This window comes from Myxine glutinosa, chromosome 1 (assembly GCF_964187855.1).
Source record: "Myxine glutinosa chromosome 1, kmMyxGlut1.1, whole genome shotgun sequence".
In the NCBI taxonomy this organism is placed as follows: Eukaryota; Metazoa; Chordata; class Myxini; order Myxiniformes; family Myxinidae; genus Myxine; species Myxine glutinosa.
The window spans coordinates 33,245,860-33,273,675 of NC_136261.1; the positions used below are offsets into that span (position 1 = coordinate 33,245,860).

The 27,816-nt window shown below is 45.4% G+C and overlaps 1 protein-coding gene across 17 annotated transcripts in view; it reads right to left on the bottom strand.

Annotated features, from left to right (window-relative positions):
- Window positions 1-27,816, bottom strand: part of LOC137422533 (microtubule-associated serine/threonine-protein kinase 3) — a 498,013-nt gene that overhangs the window by 275,013 nt on the left and 195,184 nt on the right. For 16 of the 17 annotated variants that reach the window (XM_068109313.2, XM_068109270.2, XM_078770458.1 and 13 more), the window contains one exon: window positions 20,235-20,266. In XM_068109313.2, the coding sequence (XP_067965414.2) occupies window positions 20,235-20,266 (32 nt within the window). Of the gene's footprint in view, window positions 1-20,234; window positions 20,267-20,390; window positions 20,524-27,816 lie in introns of those variants that run through there. The other variant, XM_068109321.2, reaches the window with a different exon arrangement.

The window sequence follows — 27,816 nt, forward strand, 5'->3', positions numbered from 1 at the left end:
TGTGCATACGTCTCGGCCAATCCTGCCAGCCCATTTGCAACATACAAAAGGCATCAAATCAACCTTTTTCAATTCGCATGTTATTCGATTTGGAAACTTCAGAAAAAACAGTCGGTGGTGTCATAAACTGTGGGCGAAGAATGTTAAAGGAGATGTGTTTATGCTCTCTGTAATTTATATGCAAGAGGAAGAAGGGGGAAGCAGGGGGTGAATAAATAAATAAAGAATAATAAAGAGAATGTGACAGGATGTGACAAGCGAAAGACTTGGAGGGTGTAGGAACACTGGAACAGGGAAATGCGAATTAAAAAGTCATAAAGTAATCCTATGAATGGAGATTATGCACCCATATACAGGCCTAGATTTCAACCAGACATGAGCACTAAGCGATTCCCAAACTTGCCATCCATCCAGCAGGGGCCACACTAAGAAGATCAAATGAAAATAAATTCGAAAGAATGAGCATGTGGTCGGATTAGCTGTCACCACGACTGGAATATGCAATCCGAGCACAAAAATAATCGGACAGCTCCATAACCGCAGATGGCGGGGAGAGTGCACCGGGTCCGGACAACAAAAGTCTTTGTGCAGATGGTAGGCTCGTGACTCGCTGTTGTGCAACTTAGAAAGAAAAATCATGCACGAGTGAACGGCAATAGATTCGAAATGTCTGTCAGTTAGTTCCAAAAAAAAATAATCAAATAAGACAAAAAAAATTCCCATCGATAAAGCCAATTTCATCACTTGACGTTTCACTTCCACCGGGATTGTGAGCACTCAAGCAGAGAAGATAACTGATGGGCAAGATTGATGAGCGAGTAAAGTGATTTCATAATTATACACGACGAGCGTTCATCCAAAGGAAACATAAAGTGGAATAAACATTGTATATAGATCGCCAAGGGGTGCGTGCTTTGGCGTGTGTTGAATAGCTAACAAACGCGTGCCGCATTGACCAACAGCAACCTCTTTTGGATAGAATTGGCACCAAAGCAAAAGGGAGGTGCAAGATTCAATAAACGTGGATATATTCAAACATTTCCATAATATTAATACAGATTGCTTTTCTTTTTTGTCCTGACATTGAGATATAGCCAAACGTTCGTTTATAATATGGGCTGGCAGGAGAGTCTCAAGGTATGTATGCACAGTCGCCCCTGAGCTGTTGAGCCTGGATTCAAATCCCAGGCCTAGCAATAAACTGTCATCCAAACCTTTCACATGCCGGGCCAAAAAAATATGCGCCAAAGCTCCCAAATCACTTCTTATACCTTCAAATCAAGGTTAGCCCTCCTAAAATCTAACAACCGTCGGCACAATCCGTAACTTCATATCTCAACAACAGAGTTGTGCTTACCACATTGTGGTTGCTTCTCCCCAGATGTTCTCCCACTTCCACCTCCTCCACCATATTGGGATCATTACTTCAAAAGAGGTATAACACTGCACTACCCTTCGTGGCGTTTTCAACCAACTGGGTTAAAGAGCAATCGTGTACAAGAGATAGAAAATCCTCATCCGCTTTGCCTTTGCCCTAATTCCTGGACACAATCTGCTCCTGTTAAATTACAATCCCCCATAATCAAAACTCTTCCCTTATTACATGTGCTTTAGAATTCTGCCCATATCCATCTTTCCTGCCCTTCCCTCACACGAGGAGCCCAATAAAAGTATCCTACAGCCAGACTGAACAGTTTATGTTTTGTATCCCATTGATAGGCCAGACCTTAACCAAAACACAATTGGTTTGTTCGTGTGACCTGCAGCTGCGGTTTGGGACGGGAAATCAAAAGGAAATTTAAAACTAAATGGAAATGGGAATTTGATGTGGAGCAGCCATGGAGGGAGTTGGTCCCCAGGCTGCGGAATGTGGACCAGGAGAGGTCACTGGGGATGGCCTTGGGCAAAAGTTGCACCCTTCAAAATTTGGGAATGCCAGCCAGCTGAGGGGCAGGGCTGGCGAGATTTGGATGTGGGGTCCAGCCATGGGCGTCGTAGTACGACCTGGGCTCCACGGGGGGTCTGGTAGAGTGTGGCGTCCCTTGTCCGTCGGGGCACCGCCCGAGCGGGTGGCTCGGGCTGGCAGGGTCACCGGACCCTGGTGGGGGTTAAGGTACCAAGGTGGTCCAGGGACCCAGGGTTGGTCCGGACCCAGGGGGTCCGAGGTGGTTTCTCAAGCCTGGGATGGCATATATTGAGGACCACTAGGGGGAGGTGCTGTGGGTCGCGCTTTGGTGGTGGCACTGCAGACGGCCAACATGGGCCTGATGTGGTGACCACCCGGGCATGCGGTGTGACACCCTCTCCCTGAGACTCTGGGACAGCCAACATGTGGTAACCTGCCATGCTGTGCAGATCTATGGATGCGGGTCGAACCGAATGGACAGGGATGGACATAGCCTACTGGACAACCATTAGAGCGTCTGTGGAACGTGATGGTGTGAGGGTGACCTTCCACAGATGGTCCGTTATGATTTATGGACTCTCGATTTGGGAAGAGAGCCATGGGAGTGTTGAATGGGAATTGGTAACGTGCCGAGCATATGGGCCATGCTCGGCTGGCATGTGTATGGAGAAGCACCCTTCTTTGGTGAAATTAGTGAATTGTGACAAACGTTTGGCATGGGTAATCTGTGGGTTAGATGCAAATTTAAGGGTGAAATTTGAAATGTCATGGTGGTCACTGACATCAGTGGCACCATTATTGATCCAGGTGTGCCAAACCATAGTGTTGGAGGCTGAGATAAAATTGATAGATTAGCAAGCCACAGCCTTCAACTAGTTGCGGGGGCGACTGCGTCAATATTTGGGACGCGGGGTCATGGGGATGGAGTCGGGGGGTCTGAGGGTCAACGTGGTGCTATGGGTGACCGAGGTGTGTGGACCATGTCTTCTGGGTGGGTCTCCTAGTGGAGCATGGCTGTCGACTGGACCTTGGCATGGTCAAGTGTGGGTGGGCACTGGGGGCTGCAGTTCTGTGGACTGGGGGACGAGGGTGGCGTAGGTGACGTGAGGGGAATGCCACGCACTGCGACCGTCTCCTCCAGGGCGGAGGTTGTGTGAGTGAGGTTTGTTGGCAGCAGGTGCTCACCACATTGGCCAGCTGGGGCTGGTGCAGCTGTGTTCCTCGCAGGAGGGCCGAAACATGGATGGTGGGTCGCACCCTTATGGACACTCATGGGCCATGTTGGCGTTTCGACTGCTCACCTTGTCCCGATGACCCTTGCACGGTAGAGGTGCGGAGCTGTCGTAGCCACATGTAGTTGTTTAGAACAGTTCAGCGTTGGATGCGGATCCACATACCTGCCAGTATAGTAGGGACAAAAGTGAAATTTGAAAAATTTGGTAGGCCCAAGGATAAATTTTGGGATTTTGAGGGTGGATGGCACTTTGGACCTGACCAACCGGAAATTACCTGCACATCAAGGGAGAGGTAAGGCCTTGATGTGTACTGTCCCAGGCTTCAGTACTTGCTATAGAAATTGGGGACATGTAATTTGGAGTTGGGGGCGGGTGAGAGTGATGACATGGTCGGTGAGGGGGGATGGAATGTGTGCCACAGAGTCTTGTGGGTGGCGTTTGTTTTTGTGTTGTGGTTAAGTGTTTCCATGTGGTCGTGAGTTTGGAAATTGAAATATGAGTTAGTGGTGATTATTGTGAAATGTGCTTTTTAAAATGCGATTTAAATGTGAATTGGGATTTCACAATGGCAGGCCATGGCAACTCTTTTGTACCATCTCTGAAACAGGGAACCATGATTGTCATGGGGCCCGCAAGGCTAACCCCCACTCTAGCGGGGAAAATGGCCTTAAAACGATCATTCATTCATTCATTCATTCTGGAACTGTGTTTGAGAATTGAATGGCAGCGGGGAAGGAAATGTGTTTTGGGGATTTTGTGGGTGGGGAAGGTGTGTGTGTGTCCACAGGTACAGATCAAGCTCTGAGGAGCGATGCCTGCGGCCCCCCTCTGCAGCAATTAACCCTGGCAGCCAGTGGTATCTGGAAATTGGAGCTCGTCGGTGGAAGGTCTGTTTGGGCGCCTTTGGGTAAGGGAGACTCCCGGCGACCCGTGTAGCTGCGCTGAAGTAAGAGGCCACGGAGTCTGGTGTGGCGAGACCCCCACCGGCGGGGTAACGACGGAAAGGACTGTTCGGCTGTCACGGGGCCAAGAGGTAAAGGGGGGTGGGGGGGGGGCAATGAACTTGTAAGTCAGTTGACTTGTTTTTTGGGACTGCGGGCACCACCGCCTGAAGCGCCCCCACCATCTCATCTTACTTGTGCGGTACCTCCCCGCTGCCTAGTTGAGAAATGAATGCACACACGAATATGACACCGATGCCATGGTCCTGCAGGGAGGTGAAATACGTGCTGATAAATTATGATTCGTGTTTAATGATTTTTGGAATGACAATGAGTGGTTAAGGGGTTGTGTTGAATGAATGTGGGCGAAATCCACCGAGCCATGTCACTCACCTGTAACACCAGGACAGGGCCCGCGGAAATTTAGGGGTGCATTGGGATGGCCCCACAGGTAAGGTTGCGTCTTGTGGCATCCACCGGGGGGATGCGGTCTGTAGACTGGGGTTTGTACAAATGTTTTATTAGAGTTTTGGAAGTTTTGAGTTTTTGCAAGTTAAGGCTATGGTTTGTGGTTAAGTTAGTTTTGTGTGTTGTTTGTTTCCTCCCACCACAAGAGCGACGAATCGAAATGATTGTACATATTTGATTGCATGATTGTTTAAGGGGATTAGCATGTCAAGGAGAACAGGTATGAAGCTCAGGCTCACTTCCCCCACAGCCCTCCTGATTTATTTCATAGGTTAATTAAGTGTGAGACAGTAAGTGTTAAGACTGGAATGGTAGCGCCGGCAGTGAACCTAGCGGGAGCAATGGTTCCAGGGGGGGGGGGCAGTATTATGAATTTGGGTAGAGGAATATCTAGAGCCAGATAGATCTGTATAGGTCGGCAACTCGACTGTCGTGATAGGGAATCTACCTGTAATAAGTTCTATGTTTAGCCCGGATGTCGGTATAAGTCGTATCTGTGTTCCCGCCACGAGGGGGCGGGGCGTGCTAAATAGTGCAAGTTCCTTTGTTTGTCACATTATGGGTAAAATTCCTTCGTTTGTCGTCCCCTCTGTCGCCAACCCAGTGTCCCTTATAGCAACGCATTCTCATATAGACACTTAGATAGGTCCTTAGTGCACACATTAAATAACTCCCCTCCCTTACCACAACGACTTTAGAAGACAAGCAGACAGCGGCTGCGCAATACGCCACCATGGGCGATGAACATTGAGTAAGACAAGCTATAACCATGCCTAGGGAACATGTGATTGGTTGGTGTGGAAGGCGCGAACCTTCAGCCAATCAGCGCGGAAGGCACCAAACCACGACTTAGAAGGAGGTTGTTCATTGGAGGGAGGGGCACCGGTGGGGGAGAAGGTTCGAGAGACCAAGAAGATACGAGGCTCTGGTTGGGGCAGAGAAAGGATTGCGGTCACACGCCAGGTGACAAAACGACTCGCTTGACGACATTTTCATTCTCTCTGTCTCTCTGTCTCTCTCTCCTCTGGACCCTTCGTGCTATGCCCTTGGATATCTGTTGGTTCTTCCTCCCTGTGTGGTCGTTGGCATCTTCCCTGAGTCTTCTGGGTGCGTTTGGTTCGACGTGGCGCTTAGAGCGGTGTTCGGTCCTTCGTGGTGCTTTTGGTGCTGGGAGCGAGGCTCAGTGCGGTGAGCGAACGGGACCTCATGTGCTACCGACAAGGAGCTTGGAGCGGGACGTGCCGCTGAGCGGGTCGCTCGAGGCCTGGTGGAGTGCGCGAGCGAGGCGGACTGAGGGGGCCGCGTTAGACGACGGATGCACCACTACAGACAGATAAGCATGCACCACATCTCACAGAACACCACACGATGATTTCTTTATTTAATTCATTCCTTTGTCCTCTCCGGTGTGTACCCCGGTTTAGAATCGGTACCCCGTATCCCTGCGTGTCGTAAGAGGCGACTAAGAGGGTTGGCGTCAGGAAGGGCATCCGGCCATAAAAACATTGCCTCAAAAAGAGAACCATGACAATTACAACTACATATGGGCAGGGTACAGCCCGAAGTACCCCGTGCGGGACCCCACTCCCTCTCGTCAAAACTCAAGGTGGGAAACCCAATCGAAGCAAGGGTGGAAATCACTCAATTTATGACAACGAAACATCTGATGCCTGACATGGAGATCGGTTTCTGAGGTTTGGGACATAGAATGTAGGGACAATGACAGGGAGATCAGGAGAAGTGGTGGAAGTATTGGTCAGAAGAAGAGTGGACATATGTTGTGTGCAGGAGACGATATGGAAGGGAAGTGGTGTGAGAATGGTGAAGGGTAGGCAGGGACAGAAATTCAGGTTTGTGTGGCAAGGGTGCCCAAAAGGAGTGAATGGTGTTGGTGTCCTGTTTTCCGAGGAGTTTGTAGACAGTGTGGTGAGTGTGACTAGAGTGAGTGAAAGGTTGATGATGGTGAAAATGATGATTGGAAAGCTCTTGGTGAATGTCATCTCGGCATATGCTCCGCAGGTTGGTCGGAGCGATGAAGAAAAGGACAAGTTCTGGTGTGCGATAGAGAAGCTGATGGAAAACATGAAAGACAAGGAAGTTGTTGTGGTAGGAGGAGACCTAAATGGACATGTGGGAAGGAGTATGGACGGTTTTGAGGGAGTTCATGGGGGTTATGGATATGATGTGAGAAATGGAGAAGGTGAAAGGATTTTGGAGTTTGCTGGTGGAGCTGATTTGTTGATTTGTAATACTCAGTTCCAGAAAGAGGATAATAAGCTTGTTACATACACGTCAGGTGGGTCGACGACAACCGTTGACTGCCTGCTGGTGCGAAGGGCGAGATAGGGGGCACCTCCAGGACACAAAGGTGATCCCGGGGGAGGAGGCTGTTTCACAGCACCACTTGGTTGTCTGCGACATAAGGGTGAAAGGTGCGCGGAGAGCTCGGCAGGTGAAGTATCAACCGAGAATGAAGGTGTGGAGGTTGAAAGAGGTGACAGTGAGGGAGGCATTAAAAGAGATGCTGAGTATGGTAGAAGATGCTGTGGTTGAGCTTGAAAGTAGTTGGATGTCAATGAAAGATAGTCTGTTGGGAGCCGTTGGTGAGGTATGTGGATGGACAAAAGGACCACCGAGGGACTCGGAAACATGGTGGTGGGATGATGAAGTTGGAAAGAAGATTGACGAGAAGAGGAAGAAGTTCAAGGAGTGGCAGAAGGTGAAGGGTATGGGGGCAGAAAAGGCAGAGCATGAAAGTTATAAGGCAGCCAAGAAGGCCGGTACCGGTACCGGTAGCAAAGGCCGGTACCGGTAGCAAAGGCGCAGGAGGCATGCAGGAAAATGTTCGGAGAACGCTTGGATTTGGAAGAGTCAGAGAGCAGTATTCAGGATTGCAAGGCAGGTAGCGAAAGAGAGGTGTGATGTGATGGGGGTGAGTTGCTTGAAGGATGAAGTGGGACAAATCGTTGTGGACCCAGATGGAATTAAAGGAAGATGGAAAAGATATATGGAAATGCTGTTGAATACAGAGAATGAATGGGATGGCAACATAGAGTGTAACCCAGTTTCAGGACCGGCAGAGAGGATAACTGAGAAGGAAGTTGAGGAAGCGATAAAAGCAATGAAGAGTGGAAAAGCGGGAGGGCCGACGGGAGATGTGGGAGATATGTTGAAGGCAGCGTGAAATTGGGGTGTGAAGAGAATGACAGTGATCTGCAATCTGGTGGTGAAAGAAGGCCGCATTCCACTGGATTGGGAACTGAGTACCCTCGTCCCTCTATACAAGGGGAAAGGTGACCCTCTGGAGTGTGGCTCGTACCGAGCGATAAAGTTATTGGAGCATGGAATGAAGGTATTGGAAAGGGTGTTGGAGAGGAGGATAAGGAAGAAAGTGAAGATCGACGAAATGTAGTTTGGATTTATGCCAGGAAGAGGAACGACAGACGCGCTTTTCATTGTGAGGCAGTTGCAGGAGAAGTACATGGAGAAGAGGAAGAAGTTGTTTCTTGGGTTTGTTGATCTGGAGAAAGCATTCGATAGGGTTCCACGCAAAGTATTGACATGGGCATTGAGGAAGTTAGGAGTGGAGGAATGGTTGATCAGAGTAGTGATGGCAATGTACAAAAGAGCGTGCACAGCTGTAAGGACGAAGGACGGGAACAGTGGTGAGTTTGAGGTGAAGGTGGGAGTGCATCAGGGGTCGGTACTAAGTCCACTACTATTTGTAGCTGTGATGGAGGTGCTGGCTCGGAATGTAAAGGAGGGTTTACAGTGGGAGTTGTTGTATGCAGATGATCTGGTGTTGATTGCAGAAAGTATGGATGGACTGAAGGAGAAGATGAACAAGTGGAAGGAATGTAGGGAGACAAAAGGTCTGAAGGTGAATATCGGAAAAACGAAGGTGCAAAAAAACTGGCAAAAAAACCACGGGCATGGAAATAAATACGAGGGTCATTGCAATTAGCAACTAGAACGGGCACTCGGTAGAGCGCATACCTTCGCCGCAGCTACTGTTCTGTACTTGGCATGGGAGTGTAGGGAACAGAACAGTGAACAGTTTGGTGCTGATTTCATGCAAATCGGATAAGAATTGACCGAGTTATGACAAAAAACGCACATTTTGCAAGGTCGTGACCCCCCTGACCTTTGACCCCCAACCGCTAACTTAAGGGTAATGTCTTCACTGGGTCATGTCGTATATCACAAGATCGGGCATTGAATTCTGAACATTTTGGCATTAGTTGCATGCCAATTGGATAAAAATTGACCGCGCTATGGTAAAAATACGATTTTGACCTTTTCGTGACCTTGACCTTGACCTTTGACCCGATTGCTCCCAAAATCTAATCAAATGTGTCCCGTATAATAACCAATCATCCCACCAAATTTCATGCAATTCGGTTGAATACTTTTTGAGTTATGCGAATAACATACACACACACACACACACAGACATACAAACAAGGGTTATGACGTCAGAGTGTCATGTCGCATATCACAAGATTGGGCATTGAATTCTGAACATTTTGGCATTAGTTTCATACAAATTGGACACAAATTGACCGCGCTATGGTAAAAAGACGATTTTGACCTTTTCATGACCTTGACCTTGACCTTTGACCCGATCGATTCCAAAATCTAATCAAATGGTTCCCGGATAATAACCTATCATCCCACCAAATTTCATGCGAATCGGTTGAATACTTTTTGAGTTATGCGAATAACATACACACACACACACAGACATACAAATAAATACACAGCGATCAAAACATAACCTTCCGCTTTTGCGAAGGTAATAAATAAGCAGAGGAGGCCTATAGATACACAATAACTCTATGTTGGTACTTGGATGAGATGAAGGCCGACTCTATGTATGGTTGGCCAGAGTAATGTGTATAATAGAAACAATAACCATTTGTAATTAGAATTGGAGAAGGGTTCTGGGGTAGATGAATGCATGCACACTGTTGAGGTAGCTTGGGTTGTGAAATCATTGGGTAGATCGATCCTATGGGTGATATTGAACCTGCCAAGTGATGTCAATATTGCTTGTAACCAATTCCCTAATCAAACAGTCAGATATATTATTACCTCCATCACCGAAGGTGGTGGACACAGGTTATGTTTTCACCCCTGTCTGTTTGTTTGTCTGTCTGTCTGTCTGTCTGTGAAAAATATATCTCAAAAAGTTGTGGAAGGATTCGGACGATATTTGGTGGATAGGTTGGATATGTGACGCAGAAAAAATGATTAGATTTTGGTGAAATCTAGATCCGGATCTGGATCTGAGAAATATTAAATGATTCTTCACCATTGAGAGATCGGGCAAAAATGATATATCGCAGGATATATCAAAAATTATGGAGTGATTCGGACGAAATTTGATGGACAGATTAGGTGTGTCACAAGGACAAATCGATTCGAATTTGATGAAGTTCCGAATCCGGATCTTGATACAAGAGTTTTTTAATTTGCAAGTGATTCTTCACCATTGAGTAATAGGGCCAAAAACGATAAATAACATGATATTTTAAAAAGTTGTGGACGAGTTGGGACAAAACTTGGTGGACGAGTTGGGTAGATGACAAGAACAAGCCGATTAGATTTTCATTCAGGTCCGAATCCAGATCTGGCCTATCAGTGGGATACAAAACGTAAACGGCTCAGCCTGGCGTGCTCTCTAGGTATGGTATGCTCTCTATCTAAGTGCTGTTTCTAGTAACTTCTGTATTTGTGGCACCAATGGTGCCCAAAGTATTCTGGGACTTCACACGATGGCGGTGAACATTGTCTCACTCCTACCCCCACCACCTTCCTCCCCATCTCCCCCCACGTAACATAATCATACTTCCTCCGTCCATCTCTCTCCCTTGTTCCTTATTCTTCTCCATTCTTCTTTAATTTTCTCCCCAGCCCTTGTGCGCATGTAGATATTACCAGTTACTACCACTTTATTTATTTATATTAAATACTAGCAACTGTACCCGCTCTATGGGCGGGGCTTCAATTGGGAGGCCCAAATGAAAAGGCAAAATATCACAAATTGAAGGCTTTTTTATTTTAAAGGATTCATATAAACATCCGTTAAATCATATCACATGCAAATCATCAAAATCTAAACAGTACAAACAAATCTAAACCATTTTGAAAAAAGATTGAATTCTGCGAAACGGAAGCGGCCGCTACACGTCTTTCTCAGTCGCTTTGCACACGCTGCCATGTTACTTCGGAGCCGCACGTTTATATAGGAAGAGTTCGTCAGGAGTCGATCCACTCTCTCCTGGTACTTAGAATAAATAGTATTTGTAGAATTTCAATGAAAGCCACATCACTGTTCATATCGGTAAATATTATTCCATCGTGTTTGGAAAAACTGGAAAACTTGGAAAAACAATATAGCCTATTTTGCTCCCAGGGGTCTCAGAAATACCCACCCAAAATATCGTTGCGATCGGTTGAGCCGTTTTCGCGGTACCTTCAAACGGACGGACGGACATTTGGTGAATTATAGTAAGATAAATTGGCAACGATTCTTCTCGCCTTAGGATGGGATCAGCCAGAGGAACCTTTTGCCCGAAGTCTTTCATGCAATGGCTGGCTCGATCTGACGTTCGACTGAAGGTGGAAGAAATTGGTAAATTGTTCAGGGTGATGACTCACTCTCCATATCTTTGTGTGAGACACCATCAGGATATGTAATGTTCACCAGCGATGAAGGTAAGACTCCCAGCTTGACATGTCCATGCGAGAAACCGCACTGCATGTGATGCAATTATCTGTCTGTGAAGTACCGATACACCAGTTGATAGCTTGAGCAGTCATTGAACACAGACTAGATAGATCAAAGGTAAGTGCACTCCCTCTAAGTACTACAAAACTGTAGGTCTCAGGAAGCAATAAGAAGGCAATTTTTTGAAACTTCTGCCAGAACTGAAAGGTTATGCCAACTCTTCTTGGAGAAACTTACGATTATGTAACGATCTTTGAGAAAAAGATACATTTAACAAACTGAACTTTTGGACGACGTTAGTTAGCTCTGGGTCGGATCGCCAAGTGCCGCCATTTTGTCCGATTCTCACTGTTACTCCACCCTCAGTGTGCGCGGCAAATTTGATTGGTTGAGTTATTATATTGGTCGGGTAGTTTTGCCCAAATACTGCGAAACTGCAGGGTCATTTTTGAAGGGCAAACAAGGTGATTTGTGTTCTATCGTGCTTAAATGCATAATTAAATGTTATAAAAAGTTTTAAAGGCTGTAGAAAAAAAAAATTCGGAAGTTTACTGCTACTGATACACCATATTTTACACCACCTTATTTATCACGTTACATTATTCATTCGTGCCTGTTGATTGTGTCCTTCATGATGTCCTATAAACAGTAAGTAAGTTTCCTGTTTGGAATTATTTTCACTTTTGTTTCCCTGCCGGCCAGGCAGACAGATTGAAGCAATTACTATGCTCATGTGAGCTCGGGACGAGACTCCATACAAATGCCAAATTCAGAGCCAAAGTTCTGCTGAACTGCAGGTTCGTGTTCTGATTCATGTTCCTATTCGTGTTCTACACTGTTCAAAACATAACATTCAATTGAAATCAAGTAGTTCCTCGAACATAGGAATGGACTGATGGACAGACAAAAATGAAATGAATGAATGATCGTTTTAAGGCCATTTTCCCCGCTAGGGCGGGGGTTAGCCTTGCGGGCCCCATGACAATCATGGTTCTCTGTTTGAGGTAATGTTTTTATGGCCGGATGCCCTTCCTGACGCCAACCCTTGGTCACGCTCTTACGATGCGCAGGGATACGGTGTACCTATTCTAAATCGGGGTACACACCGGGATCATTCATCCCAGCAAGCTGGTACTCAATTTGCCGACCTCGGAAGGATGACAGGCTGAGTCAACCCCCCTGGCGTTAATTCAGCGATCGACCGGGATTCGAACCCAGGATCTCTAGGATCCCAAGCCGGCACCCTATCCGCTAAGCCAACACCAAGCTGACTGATGGACAGACAGAGTGAGCCAATTGCTTCAACCTGCTTTGCGCTGTGCATGCTGGGTGGTGAAGTTGAGAGGAAAATAAAAAATAACTGCTGCACATAAGTGGACCAAAAGTACCAATATCAAACATGTACTGCAAAAGAAAAACGCGCAGGTACTTGATAAACAAGCTAAAACAAATAAATAATGTAATGAGGCTCATCGCTAAAAAATATCCCAAATAGATGCTGATAGAAATCCTGTTTAAGAGCATGCCGAGAGGGTCAGAATTAGAGTCGAAGTGGAAGGGAATACCAACCTGATCTTTTGGAAATCCACTATTCAAAGAGGCTAATGAGACCTCTGGAGCAGTTAATGACAAAGCAGGCCCCAAATTAGGTAAGCAATAGGCTTATCCCATACATTGCATTGGATTGTCCAAAGGCCTACTCTTTGTGGGAAAATAGCATGGGATTTTTAATGTCCACAATGACATGGACAAAAATAAGGGCAACGACCACTTGAAAAAGACAACCACGTCCTCTGATAGCAGTGCACAGGAAGGAAACTTTAGTCTGATCCAATGCTACTGATGGTACAGGTATACCCCAAATGAAGTTTGCCCTTCAATATGTTTCAGTGTCAACGGTCATCCGAAGGTTAAATGAGGCAAGTACGAAGAAGAAACGTTTTTTTTTTTTAAAGCACACAATTCCCAAGGCAGCAAATAGTGGATGAATCACCATGGAAGGAGTCATAGAAGAGGCAGAATATAGCTCGTGATAAATGGACAGGCTTGCAACCGGTCCACACAGGGACAAAAGGAGACCGCCTCCTTCGGCTTCTGTCGTTTCATGGCCTGTGCGTTTGATTTATCATATTCTAAAGAGAACGCATGATGAGCAGAATCTCCAATCCAATGACAAAAATCATTAATTAAGCTATAAATGAATGCCTTATAAACAGAAAGCTAACCGATATCAATGAAGTGTTTGCCTTCGAGAACAAAATGTTCAAGAAATTTTAGAGAAAGAAAAAGTGAAAAAAATAAAATAATAACTCCGTCAAAATCCAATAATAATAAAATAATCCAAATAAAAATAAAATAAACACAAAAAGGGAAAAAGGGCTTTTTGGCTCTTAATACACCCTACTGAAGGTTTTCTTATCTAATCGCCGTGTGATTGCATCGACCCACCTGGAGTTGGAGAACCCGAACCACTCCATCCCTATAACCACACAAACCCGTCTTCAAAATGATCCAAAGAGCCTTAACATATGAAAAGGTAGATGAGTACCCGGCGTCACCCGGGGAAATTCAATGAAATATGTATTTCAATATTTCCTGCATGACATTCACGAAACATATTACTCAATCAGTCCTGGGAAAAACACAGGCAGTGTATAAGCACCATACCTCACTTAAGGCCCAAACATGGAGGTGCTATAATAAACCTGGGTAAAGCAATCTTTTATATCACAGGTGCACATGTAAAAACGATAGTAATTAAATTTATGTTGTTGACAACAAATCACGACATACAACTTCAACATATGATCTTCACAAAACAAGTTACTTGATCGCTCCCAGGAAAAAAATGCAAGCAGTGTATAAGCATAAAACCAGATGGAGGCCTGAAGGCCAATTATCTGGTTTTAATTTTATTTCATTTTTCAATTTTTCAATTTTTTTAAAATAGAGCCCTCAACCTTCCTCTGGATGAAAGAGGAGGCAATGTTGCACTAGTTCCTGCTGGGTCTGAATGCATAAACAAACAAAGACACAAACAAACAAACACAAAATTTTTTTCATATGTTAGATGATGATGAAGGAAAAGAGCTGCCTTTATTTATTCTTACTTCAATCCAATACAAACTTCTTTCATTTTATCATTCTCTGCGCCCCCACAATCATCATACTAAAATACGCAATTTGGTGTCTGGCTGTCTGATGATTGTTTGACCGTGATACATTCCGGCGTTACTTATCCAATATCAACCAAACTTGATGGGATGACTAAGGGTTACACAATGAAGGTTGTAGCGAATTCATTTTTCCCCCCACCCCAAGCGGGTTTTCTCCGAGAAGGGGGTTTTCCACGCCATTGACGTCAATGGGGTTGCGTGTTCAGGTGTATGTCAGTGTTAAGTTAGCTTTATCGTGGCATTTTTCCAAAGCTGCTTCTCATAACAAAACGAATGATAAACAGCATTATATTAATATTATGACAAAACAATATTAACATTAATAATGTCCCACCTCCACAATGGGTTTTTCCTCCTTGAACAAATGGCGTGTCAACATTTATAAATAGCTTGTCATGGTGTTTTTGTGGGAGCAACAGCCTCTACCAGAAGTAAAAATATTATAAACCACAAACACGTATGATTACCTTTTTAAACAGTTGCTAATGCTGTTTATAACATTAAAGATATATAAATTTGGAGGAATATAGAGTAGAGTCCTGAGGTAGGTTTTACTTACAGAACTGAGCGAAGATCTACTGTACTCTATATACGCCACACGGTTTTTTTGGGGGGGGTTTTTGTATACAAGATCGATGCTCGTGTAAGAGCGAACATTAATTACACAAAAAACATAAACAGACACATACAACATATAATAAAGGGAGCGGGAGACAAGATGGGGAGAGAGAGGGAAGCACACATTTTTTTTTTTTTTTTTTTTTTCTATACTGAATCGAGGCTCGTGAAAGAGCTGACAACCGCGAGGGAAAGACAGCACATGGGGACCGCGAGGGAAAGACAAAGACAGCACAGGGGGACCGCGAGGGAAAGACAGTACAGGGGGACCACGAGGGAAAGACAAAGACAGCACATGGGGACCGCGAGGGAAAGACAAAGACAGCACATGGGGACCGCGAGGGAAAGACAAAGACAGCACATGGGGACCGCGAGGGAAAGACAGTACAGGGGGACCACGAGGGAAAGACAAAGACAGCACATGGGGACTGCGAGGGAAAGACAAAGACAGCACAGGGGGACCACGAGGGAAAGACAAAGACAGCACATGGGGACCGCGAGGGAAAGACAGTACAGGGGGACCACGAGGGAAAGACAAAGACAGCACATGGGGACTGCGAGGGAAAGACAAAGACAGCACAGGGGGACCACGAGGGAAAGACAAAGACAGCACATGGGGACCGCGAGGGAAAGACAGTACAGGGGGACCACGAGGGAAAGACAAAGACAGCACATGGGGACCGCGAGGGAAAGACAGTACAGGGGGACTGCGAGGGAAAGACAAAGACAGCACATGGGGACCGCGAGGGAAAGACAGTCAACGTTACATTTATAGACAGACAAGGAGGTTATACCTTGTACATGTACAACAGTAGAGAACAGGGACATCTGTGGGAGGGAGAAGGCTTGGGGGGAGGGGGCACAGGAAGGGGGGGAAGGGGTTTGGTTAATAACATGACCCTTCCTGCCGATAACGTGGCGTTTTTCATGGCAGCCTTTTGAAAAAGTCGCTCCTGCTGTTTAACATGCATGGCTTGGGGAATTTCTCCACGCATGGCTTGCGGACTTCCTCTCTGGTCATAGTCAACATGTGGCCCTGAATGGAATTCTCTCATCTCCCCTTCCTGTTCAGGCTGGAGTTCCCCAAGGTAGTGTTCTGCGCCCTGTGCTTTTTCTGGTCTTCATCAATGATCTATCCGACTCTCTGGAAAATCCTGTCTATCTCTTTGCTGATGACTCCACTCTCTGCCGCTGCATTCCTCATCCCTCAGAATGGCAGGCTGCAGCCTCCTCACTCTCTGCAGCCCTGGACAAAATCACAGACTGGTCAAACAAGTGGAACATGTCTTTCAATCCTGACAAATCTCAAACACTCTCACCATGTCTCTCTGAAAATACCGTCTGGAAAACCCTCCCATCTATTTTCTGAACAATCCTCTCCAATAAGTTCTGTCAATCAAGCTTTTGGGTCTGACTATCTGCCATGATCTGTCCTGGGAAAACCACATTTCCAAGCTGGTCTCCAAAGCCAGTCGCCGACTGGGCATCATCCGTCGTGCGAAGTCCTTCCTTGGCACACCTGAGCTCCTCACCACATACAAGACTTTCATCCGCAGTTCAATGGAATACTGTTCCTCCCTCTGGGCCGGTGCTCCTGCCTCACACCTAGCTAGGCTTCACGCTGTTGAAACCAAAGCTTTCAGAATCATTGGAATTTCCTGCGATAAAGCTTTACTCCGAGGGCCTTTCACTCACTCACCGAAGGCAGGTTGGTGTTATTTTCTGTCTTCTACCGACTCCTCTCCGGCATTGCTCCCCCAGCTCTGTGCTCTGTCCCCCAAATAATCCTACAGGTCACAAAAGAGCTGCCAGCAACCCTCTTATGGTTAAACTGCCAAAATCAAGACGCTTTATTCACCTTCACTCTTTCATTTCTCTTTTCTCCCGCCTCTGGAACAAACGCCCTCACTCTATTCAATCCCACTCCTCCCTCCAGGTCTTTAAAACAGCTGTTCACCACCATCTCTCGTCTTCCCCCATCCAAAACCTTGATCTTTTCTATCCCTGTTAATTCACCCCAGATTTACTGTTTTGAAATTCCGACTTCTTTCCTGGAACTGTTGTCCCAGCAGTATCCATGTGTTTTATACCTCTCCCACCCCCCCCCCCCCCACCCCCTTTCTGTGCCTCCTCCCCCCAAGCCCTCTCCCTCCCACAGATCTCCCGATCTCCCGAAAAAAAAAAATCTCAAATGTTGCACTGGTGTGCTTCCCTCTCTCTCCCCATCTTGTCTCCCGCTCCCCTTATCTTATGTTTTATGTGTCAATTTTTCTTTTTGTGATTAATGTTAGCTCTTACACGAGCCTCGATCTTGTGTACAAAAAAAACAAAAAAAAAACACGAAACTGAAAGGGAGGAAGCCCGGAGTGTGTTCATTTACCATGCAGATAGCTAGCGCTTGCCAAGCCAGCCGTTCCTTAACGGTTTTGAATGGTCTTCTAGCTCAAATGCGTAAACCACTTGACGATTTATCCACAAGAAACTTGGTAAAGGAACACACGTCCAATGTTCTTGAGACCCGACCATAGATCTACTATAATCTATATACCCCAAAGAGGAATGACCCTTCCTGCCGCTCCCGTAGTGAGCGGGTGTACTGGTGATTACAAGAGATCGCAATAAAAAGAGAGAAAAAAATGGAAAGGAAAGCCCCACTTCAATCTCCCCATTCGATCAAACGTGCGTAGTCCAAGGCTATCGACACCGGAGTAGGCCTACAAGCTATGCAAGTCCTTTGCCATTGACTGCACACGCAACGATAAGCTGCATAAACGAGAACAAAGCACGTTCATCGCAGCAGGGTGGTGCTGCACCAACCACATTAAAGTGCAAAACTGCCTGACATGCAAACACAATTTTGGGCCACCACAATCTGACAAACAGATTTAAAACATTCTCATTGGAATAAACACAATATTCAGCCCAGAGCCTTCCTCTATTGGAGTAGAGCTAGCAACAGTGCAAATTTTCTAGAGCAGGACATACGGCATGAGATACCCAACCATCCAGAACAGAGAGAGGAGGTGACTCAAAATGTCTTTTCCCTGGCAGATAACATGACGTCCAAGAAACTATAATGGCACTCAGTAGAGAGCATACATCTGCCTGGTTGGCCCTATCACTCAATGGTGAAGAATCGAATAAAAAAATTATACGAGCTGTATCCGGATCCGGATCTTCACCAAAATTGAATCGATTCTTCCTTGTAACACACAACCCGCCCAACAAGTTTCGTCCAAATCCATCCACAGCTCTTTGAGATATCCTGCTATGTATCGTTTTTGGCCCTATCGCCCAATGGTGAAGAACCACTTCATAAATTCTAGTAGCCGGATCCGAATCCGGATCTTCACCAAAATCTAGTCATTTCGTCCGTGTCACATACGCTACATCTCTGCAAAATTTCGTCCAAATCCGTCCACAACTTTTTGAGATATTTTGTTCACAAACAGACAGACAGACAGACAGACAGACAGACAAACGGACAGACCGGGGTGAAAACATAACCTCCATCCACCTTTTGTGGCGGAGGCAATAACTCCAAGATATTATTTGAGCAAATGAAACAACGGTGCTGCTTTATCAGAGAAGTGCACACTAAAAACTCAACTCTGGTACTTACCAATCCTTCCGGAATACGAACATGATGCTGTGAGCGCAGCCAACTAGCATGAGATGCCTAAGTGAAAGCAGTGTTGCAATTAAATATTTATAAGCCTTAGAGAAAAGCTTTAAATTATAAACCAATAATTGCAGGAGGAGTGATCCATGCCGGCAGGATAGCCTCGATGTACGCACACTTGTCTTTGAGCTGGCCAGCCTGGGTTTGAATCTCCATCCAGCTAAAAAACTGCCATCCTGGTGTTTCTCAGGGAGGGTAATTCATCAGTGTGTGGGCCGCCCTTCAGATATATGTTAAATGGGCGTCCCGTCTGCCGGAATTAGCTATTGGACGTTAGAGATCCCACGGTGTCCTTCACGAAGAGTAGGCAAGCTATCGCCTACACCATGCACAAATTACAAATTCCTGCCCAAACTTAAACGATGCTGTTTTTAAATGTGGGCCTCACATCAATGGGTAAAAATTTAAATGTCGAGCTGGCACCGCACTCCGCGGTTATGTGCTGCATACAAAATAAAAAGAAGAATAAGAAAAAAAACAAGTCAGGAGACGACGATGGTTCACGAGTGAGCGGTATTCAATGACAAAGCACGGACTATAACCGAAACAGGCCAGGCTCGGAAATGTCAAAACGAAGGTTACTGACCTTTAAATGAGATATAAAATAATGTATAATCAGTTATGAGGTTAGTTAGCTACACAACACCGAAAATTCGGTTCGATTCCGACAACTTTGAAAATTTGACCTTTGTGACCTTCAAAGGTCAAAGGTCGAAGGTCGAAGATTCTGAAATTTGTTGGAAAACTTGTATTTCATGATGTATGTGATAATATAAGATCATGTACGACATTTCACCCCATCAAGAAGCGAACAATGAAATAAAACCATCAAAAATCGACTTTTCTAAATTCCGTGACCTTGTGACCTTGACCGTGGGGCGAAAATGAAAAATCGAGCTCCGTGGGGCTAGACATATGACATTGACCTAACCAAATACCGAAACCCCTGTCAGATTCCACCAACTCCCTCAGAGAAGATGTAGCTTGAACTCGATTACCCCCGAACAAGACATCTTTTTCGGGCGTGGCTCCGCCCACAATTGGCGCAATACGCCCACTCTAGGCAGGACACAACTAGATCATCATATCAATCTCCCACCGAAGTTTCATCAAGATCGGATGATATCATCGGGTAGTTATGCTGCGGACAGACAGACAGACAGCCAGACAGACACAGAGACAGACACACACCCATGACGAATACAGTGGTCACTGTTTGATAACTCGTGAACCAATAAAAAGGAGAGCTGGAGGAGGAGATCTAAACGATTCTCAAAGTAGAATATGATGGAATTTATGGTTTGTGGACAAAAATTCCAATGAAATGATTAATGTGGAAAACATCAAGTGGAAAACAAATATTGACAAATGCTCACAACTGACAAATACCGCTTTCAAATTTGGCAGCAATTTGTAGACATTAAAGAAGGTGGTGTATAAAGGAAGGAAAACAGAGATTGCTTTCATTTACTCACAAGCTTCCACGCCTTGGCAAACTGAGCTCCTTCTGTGGAAAGGCGAGAAAAAAATGGGAGAGAATGGTCATTAAAAGCATCACCTCCAACCACAGTCATCATTTTCACTCAAAGGTCCCATCCAGCACATAGGCATGTAAAAATAAACCGTCGCACCATTGGGAAAGGGTTGTGAGCAGAGATTGGGAAGATGGTAAAAAATGATCCCGAGTCATTGAAAAGGAAGCGATGGCCTGTCCAATGTAACGACTGCTGCATCGCCAACAAGCCATCGCCACCACAGCAAACATGTCACCAATACCTCTCTTGGTGGTACGGTCGACATCTCCTTTTTGATTAGGATGGGCTGGAATGCGACCGCATGTCATTGGCCAAACGGACACTTGCGCATGCGCATGAAAAAAAAAAACACTCACCCACATGCGCACACCCACACACACTCACACACACCAACCTCCAACCACTCCCAGGATGGCCTGCGCACAGGCTCACAGCAACCCGTGTAAACTCCCAGGCTCGATGCACGCCCATCGCCCACATCCTATCTCTCCACTAATGCTTCTCCCTCCGGATCTCTCTCTCTCTCTCTCCCTCCCACAACGGCTCCCTCGTCCATTTCTCTGTCTCTGTCTGTCTGTGTCTCTCTCTGTGTCTCTCTCTGTGTCTGTCTGTGTGTCTCTCTGTGTGTGTCTGTTTGTGTCTCTCTGTGTATCTGTCTGTGTCTCTCTCTGTATGTGTGTCTCTCTCTGTCTGCCTGTGTGTCTGTCTGTCTGTCTCTCTCTCTCTGTGTGTCTGTCTGTGTCTCTCTCGCTGTCTGTGTCTCTGTCTGTCTGTCTCTCTCTCTCTCTCTCTGTGTGTCTGTCTGTGTCTCTGTCTGTCTGTCTCTCTCTCTCTGTGTGTGTCTGTCTGTCTGTCTCTCTCTCTCTCTCTCTCTCTCCCTCTCTCTCTCCGTGTCTGTGTCTGTGTGTGTGTCTCTCTCTCTCTCTCTCTCTCTCCTCTCTCCTCTCTCCTCTCTCTCTCTGTGTGTCCTCTTCCCAGCATTCCCCAGCTTTGTTGCAAGTTCAAAACACCACGTCCTTTATAATGGACCCTAAATAAAACGCCGTTATTCTGCATTATACCAATCGGATTAAAATTAAATTCGATTAAATCAACACAATGTGATGCAAGATGTGGGACATTTCCTTCCTTCTTCTTCTTCTTTACCGGCCACAATTATTCCCACGTCCTTGTGGAGTTGGCCGGTGGAAATTTTTGGCACAAGTCTTTTACGAACTGGCTGGCCAGGCCTGACGTTCGACTATGTAGTCGGGGCACGAATTTGTAATTTCTTCAGTTCAGGGTGCCGGCGATAACTCGCCTACTCTTCGCGAAGAACACCGTGGGATCTTCAACGTCCAGCGACCAATGCAGGTAGACACGGCGCCCAGTTTAGCATGCATCTGAGGGACGACACACACATGGGTGAATCACCCTGCCTGCGAGACACAGGATGACAGTTTATAACTGGGTCAGGATTGGAACCCAAGCTAGACAGCTTAGAGCCAAGTGTGCGTAACTGGACACCATCCTTCCAGCCCCTTTCATGAGCCCATGATGATGTACAATAATACGTTCAATCAACATTGGTTTTCAATACAACGTGATCCAGTGAACAGCATCCCCAAATGACTTAAAATTCAACACACGACTCAACACACGGAAATCTGCAACAGGCAGATTAGTCGTGCAACAAGATTTAAATCGCAGTCAAAACTACAAATTTAACGTGCTTGCATCGTTTTGAATTAGCCAGCCTTATCAAGACAGCATTTTAAACCGATGCTGCCAACTCAAAATTAAGTACAGCTTCTGCACTCCCACATATCATTGCCATGTGACTGTGAATGCCCACAGGCATTCAGAAGGCAAAGTCACGCCCTCTGGGAAGGGCATCAAAATCTCGCCCTCTGGGAATCCGCATCAAAACCACGCCCTCTGGCAAGGCATATCAAAACCATGCCCTGTGCCAAGGCATATCAAAACCACGCCCTCTGGCAAGGCATATCAAAAGCACGCCCTCTGGGAATCCGCATCAAAAGCACGCCCTCTGGGAATCCGCATCAAAACCACGCCCTCTGGGAATCCGCATCAAAAACCACGCCCTCTGGCAAGGCATATCAAAACCATGCTCTCTGCCAAGAACAACCAGGACTCTTCCTAGACGTGGACGCCCGGCCAAACTGAGCAATCGGGGGAGAAGGGCCATGGTAAGAGAGGTGACCAAGAACCCGATGATCACTCTGGCTGAGCTCCAGAGATCCTGTGTGGAGATGTGAGAAACTTCCAGAAGGACAACCATCACCGCAACACTCCACCGATCTGGGCTTTATGGCAGAATGGCCAGACGGAAGCCTCTCCTCAGTGAAAGACACATGAAAGCCCGCTTGGAGTTTGCAAAAAAGCACCTAAAGGACTCTCAGACTGTGAAAAACAATATTCTGTGGTCTGATGAAACCAAGAGTGAACTGTTTGGCCTCAATTCTAAGCGTCATCTCTGGAGGAAACCAGGCACCGCTCATCACCTGCCCAATACCATCCCAACGGTGAAGCATGGTGGTGGCAGCATCATGCTGTGGGGGTGTTTTTCAGCAGCAGGGACTGGGGGACTGGTCAGGGTTGAGGGAACAATGAACGGAGCAAAGTACAGAGATATCCTCAATGAAAACCTGAAACAGAGCGCTCAGGACCTCAGACTGGGCCGAAAGTTCACCTTCCAACAGGATAATGACCCTAAGCACACATCCAAGACAACACAGGAGTGGCTTAGGGACAACTCTGTGAAGGTCCTTGAGTGGCCCAGCCAGAGCCCTCACTTGAACCCAATCGAACACCTCTGGAGAGACCTGAAAATGGCTGTCCACCAACGATCCCAATCCAACCTGACAGAGCTTGAGAGGATCTGCAGAGAAGAATGGCAGAAAATCCCCAAATACAGGTGAGCAAAGCTTGTTGCATCATACCCAAGAAGACTCGAGACTGCAATCACTGCCAAAGGTGCTTCAACTATTTAAGAATTATGGAGGCCACTGTGCTCTTGGGAACCTTCAATGCAGCAGAATGTTTTTTGTAGGCTTCCCCAAATCTGTGCCTCGACACAATCCTGTCTCTGAGCTCTGCAGGCAGTTCCTTCGACCTCATGGCTTGGTTTTTGCTCTGATATGCATTGTCAGCTGTGAGACCTTATATAGACAGGTGTGTGCCTTTCCAAATCATGTCCAATCAATTGAATTTACCACAGGTGGACTCCAATCATGGTGAAGAAACATCTCAAAGATGATCAAGAGAAATGGGAGGCACCTGAGCTAAATTTCAAGGGTCATAGCAAAGGGTCTGAATACTTATGTCAATGTGATATTTCAGTTTTCTCTTTTTAATAAATTTGCAAAACTTTCTTAAAATCCTGTTTTCTCTTTGTCATTATGGGGTATTGAGTGTAGATTGATGAGGGAAAAAATGAATTTAAACGATTTCAGCATAAGGCTGCAACATAACAAAATGTGAAAAAAGTGAAGGGGTCTGAATACTTTCTGAATGCACTGTAATATATATTTATATATACATACACAAACATACATACAGACTTGGCATTTAATATGGAATTTTTTTTTTGTGGGGGTGAACTTACTTTTCAATATGTCTTAGAACCAAAAGTTCATTGGAATTATGTTGAAATTATTCTAGATTTTGTTAATGTGACCTCTAAAAGAAACAAAAACCACATTTGACATTTCGAAACAAATAAATTGATCCTTGAAAGTGATGTAAACTGATATCGAACTCAATTCATGGACAGTACTGTGTTAAACTTCTGTACGTTTTCCAGAAGCATCTCTTTATTTTGCACATTAGCCAATTTTTTTTTCAACAAAAACAAAAGTTAAATTACGACTGGGATTACGGACAGTAAAATTACAGTTCAGTACTTCGTGTAACCCCCACGAGCATTCAGGAGAGCACGTACACGTCGAGGCATGCTGTTCACGAGATTTGCCAAGGTTTGGACAGGAATTACTTGCCATGCAGTGACAATAGCCTGCTGCAATTCATGCACAGAGGCCGGCTGCTGGTCCAAGTGGTCGATTTGACGCGTTAATTCTGCCCACAAGTTCTCTATCGGATTCATATCCGGGGACATGGCAGGCCACTCCATATGCTCTACACCACAGTCAGCAAGAAAGTGTTGGATCATGCGAGCACGATGAGGCCGTGCATTGTCATCTTGGAAGACAAAGTTTCCTCGAAAGGCTGCACGAGCAAATGGAAGCAATGTTTCTTCCAGAATGGCCCTGTGCTTGAACTGGTTCAGGTTTCCATTCAGAACAACCAGGTCAGTTTTGCCCCCTGCATGAAAAGCAGCCCAAACGGTCACCCCACCACCTCCAGCTTGGACTCTTGGCACTATACAATGTTTGTTGTAGGCTTCATGCACTTGTCTGCGCACTCGGATGCGACCATCTTGACGATAGACCAGAAATCTAGACTCGTCACTGAAGATCACGTGATTCCAGTGTCCTGGCTGCCATTGACGGTGCTCTCTGGCCCACTGCAATCGGCGCTGGCGGTGTTGTCTGGTCAGGCGTGGCTTTCTCAGGGGACGCCTGGCACGATAGCCTGCTTGAACCAGTCGTTGGTTGACTAGCCTTCTGGATACAGGCACATTTGTCAGTTGCTGCCACTCAGCCCTAAGCCGATTAGCTGACTTGGTACGGCCATTGCGGACTTACCGGTGCAGCTGGTGATCATCCCTCCTTGTGGTTCTGCGGGGACGTCCTGGCCTCGGTATTGGAGTAGGGACACCCCTCTGAGCATTTCGTTTCAGGATCTTTGACACCTGACCTTGAGTGATGCCATACTGCTGAGAAATAGCACGCTGTTTCATGCCGTAATTTCGTAAAGCCACCACTCCATGACAAACAGCATTGTCGAGTTGACGGACCATCTCCAGAGGAAGCGGCAATAACTTTTGGAGACGTGCAGCAGTTGTTTTCCACTAATACAGAACGCAACAACCCTTGTATACCCGACTGTGAAGCCAACATCAAATGCACCTGTCCGTACATTTTGCCACGCCACCTGTGATATAATCCTGTTGTTGACTTCTTGCTGCGACAATCAGTGACATGGTTCTTTTAACAAATAAATCACCAAAGTGTAAAAGAAACTCACAAGATTGATATACTGAGTTAAGAAAGTAAACCCAAGTCAAGAAAAAAAAAAATTCCATATTAAATGCCAAGTCTGGACATACATACATACTTGAATACTGTGGAACACAAATGGTCTTCTTGGCACTTCCAAAAACTCCAGTAAAGCAGTACTTCGACAAAGATTACATCATTTTACATCGGCTGGCCCGTTCAAAATTTGCCGCTCTCACTCTCAGTGTTGAGAAATATCAAGGTTCAGACAAAATCCCGGCTCATGGAAAATATATATTGTGCTCGTTTACACAAAGTAAGAGTTGAAAAGACCCTTCCAAGATCGTTTTTCTCAAAACTGAGTGGGGTAAGGTGTGCTATGAATTCTCTAATCATTTGCCTTTGTTGTTTCACAAATTAAATTCAAAATGTCAACGTGCATGACCGGGAAATTGTGCTGCAATGATACCTGATTTTCATATGGAGTACGATGTGGGATGGTGGAGAGGGGGGAGGGAGGGTGGGGAGGTACCAAATTACTGATAAGAATACACAAAGCCAGAACATAAAAACAACACAGGAGGGTAGATATGAACTGATACACCTTAAAAATATATAATTAAACGAGGTAAACAAATAAATGAAATGAAAACGACAGCCTGAAAATGAATTAATTCCAATAAAGAGCATGATTACACACATGGTGATGATGATGAGGTTGATCAGAAATAAATGACAGCTTTTCCTTTTTAGTTGATAGCATTCACTGTTTACAAGACACCTACACACACACACACACACACACACTAGGATACTGATCACGGGTACACACAAGGCTCAAGATTCAGTACACGCAAGCAATTCACTCGAGTTTACCAAACTAGATTCATTTTTGAGCACATTTGGAATGCATGACTAATAAATACAATTTGAGCAAGCACAGAGCATTGCCCTAATCAGAGCCTTCAAGAAACTGCCAAAGCATACAATCTAAACTGACACCCTCATTGAAATCGCTGCTGCGAGTACGTGGAGTGATTCCACTGTTCTGGATTTCCCTTCATCCCAAGAGTTCCTGGACATCAGTAGGAACACTTCACTGAGTTTCAACAAAGTTACCTTACTGATTGATGGTCAAGGTTAAAGTGCGTCATCATCATCACATCACATGGGTAAGATAAGAAAGGCAAAATCACAAAGCTGGAATTGTTACGGCAAAAGATGCTTTCATTGCGTTGGGAGGAATGAGCATTCGAATATGTTCTGTGCTTCTTCACACAATAAAGGACTCGCCAGTTTGGTGTTTCCATCTGAGTCTTGAGCTCATTCTACTGGTACCCAAGGTAGATAATCACATTTACTGTGTTGACTTGTCTCTTATTTACCAGCTTCCCTGCGATGTATGTAAAAGTACACAGATTTCTCAAAAAGTCTAGGTCTTTTATGGAACATATATACAAGCAACTCCATGATGAGCCTTTTAAACATAGTGGCGATACCTGGGCGCTCTCACCTGGTGGAATAAAGCAGTATACTACACTGACTAAAGGTATTTTAAACAGTATCATGACATTTTTAACCAATTTCAATGGTTGATAGAAGACGGGGCAGCATTTAGAATCATACGAATGTAATCATATGACTTTAAACAAACATACCAAAAAAATACCTATTTAGGGGTGCAACCCCCCCCTCCATAGACTAGCTTAGACCCCAATTTTTTTTAATGCCATGAATAAACTTTGGTACATCATGGGCGGTGAAGGTTGTGGTCAGGTTTCATCATAATTGTGCTTGTAGTTTCTGAGAAAAAGAAAATACCTCTTTTTGGGGACAACCCCAAAATACTCTGGGGACATTTGGGGTAATGCCAGCAAAAATACTCTGATTTTATGAAACAATTATCCGTATTATTATTCTCCCAATTTTTTTGTGCCAATGGGTCAGGGATATCACCCTCTTCAACAGATTTGTTTTTAAATTGCAATCATTGTGTCCCTTTAAGGATTTTTTTTTTTTTACCAAAAATGGCTCAAAGCTTCTAAAAGAAGCCAAAAATTATTGGAAAAGTACCTGAGAGAAAGGACAGCCTCTGCACAACGAAAGATTTTGAGACCTTTCTCAGCCCATCGATCCGGAAGTCGCTCATACTGAAAACTCCTGACCATGTGGGTCGGTGCCAGGCCTGAGTGGACAAGCTTGTGCTACACATACCCCTGATGGATCTCTACCAGTGAATGTACTGTGTATGTGGATTAGGTTCTTCTTAATACCAATGGGAAGGACATACCTGGGGCTTGTGCACGTACATGGTAAATTTAAAATGATATTTACTATCATATATGAGAGGTAGGAGGAGAGATGCGGGTGCTGTGATAGCTGTTAAAAATGTATGTTGTTTG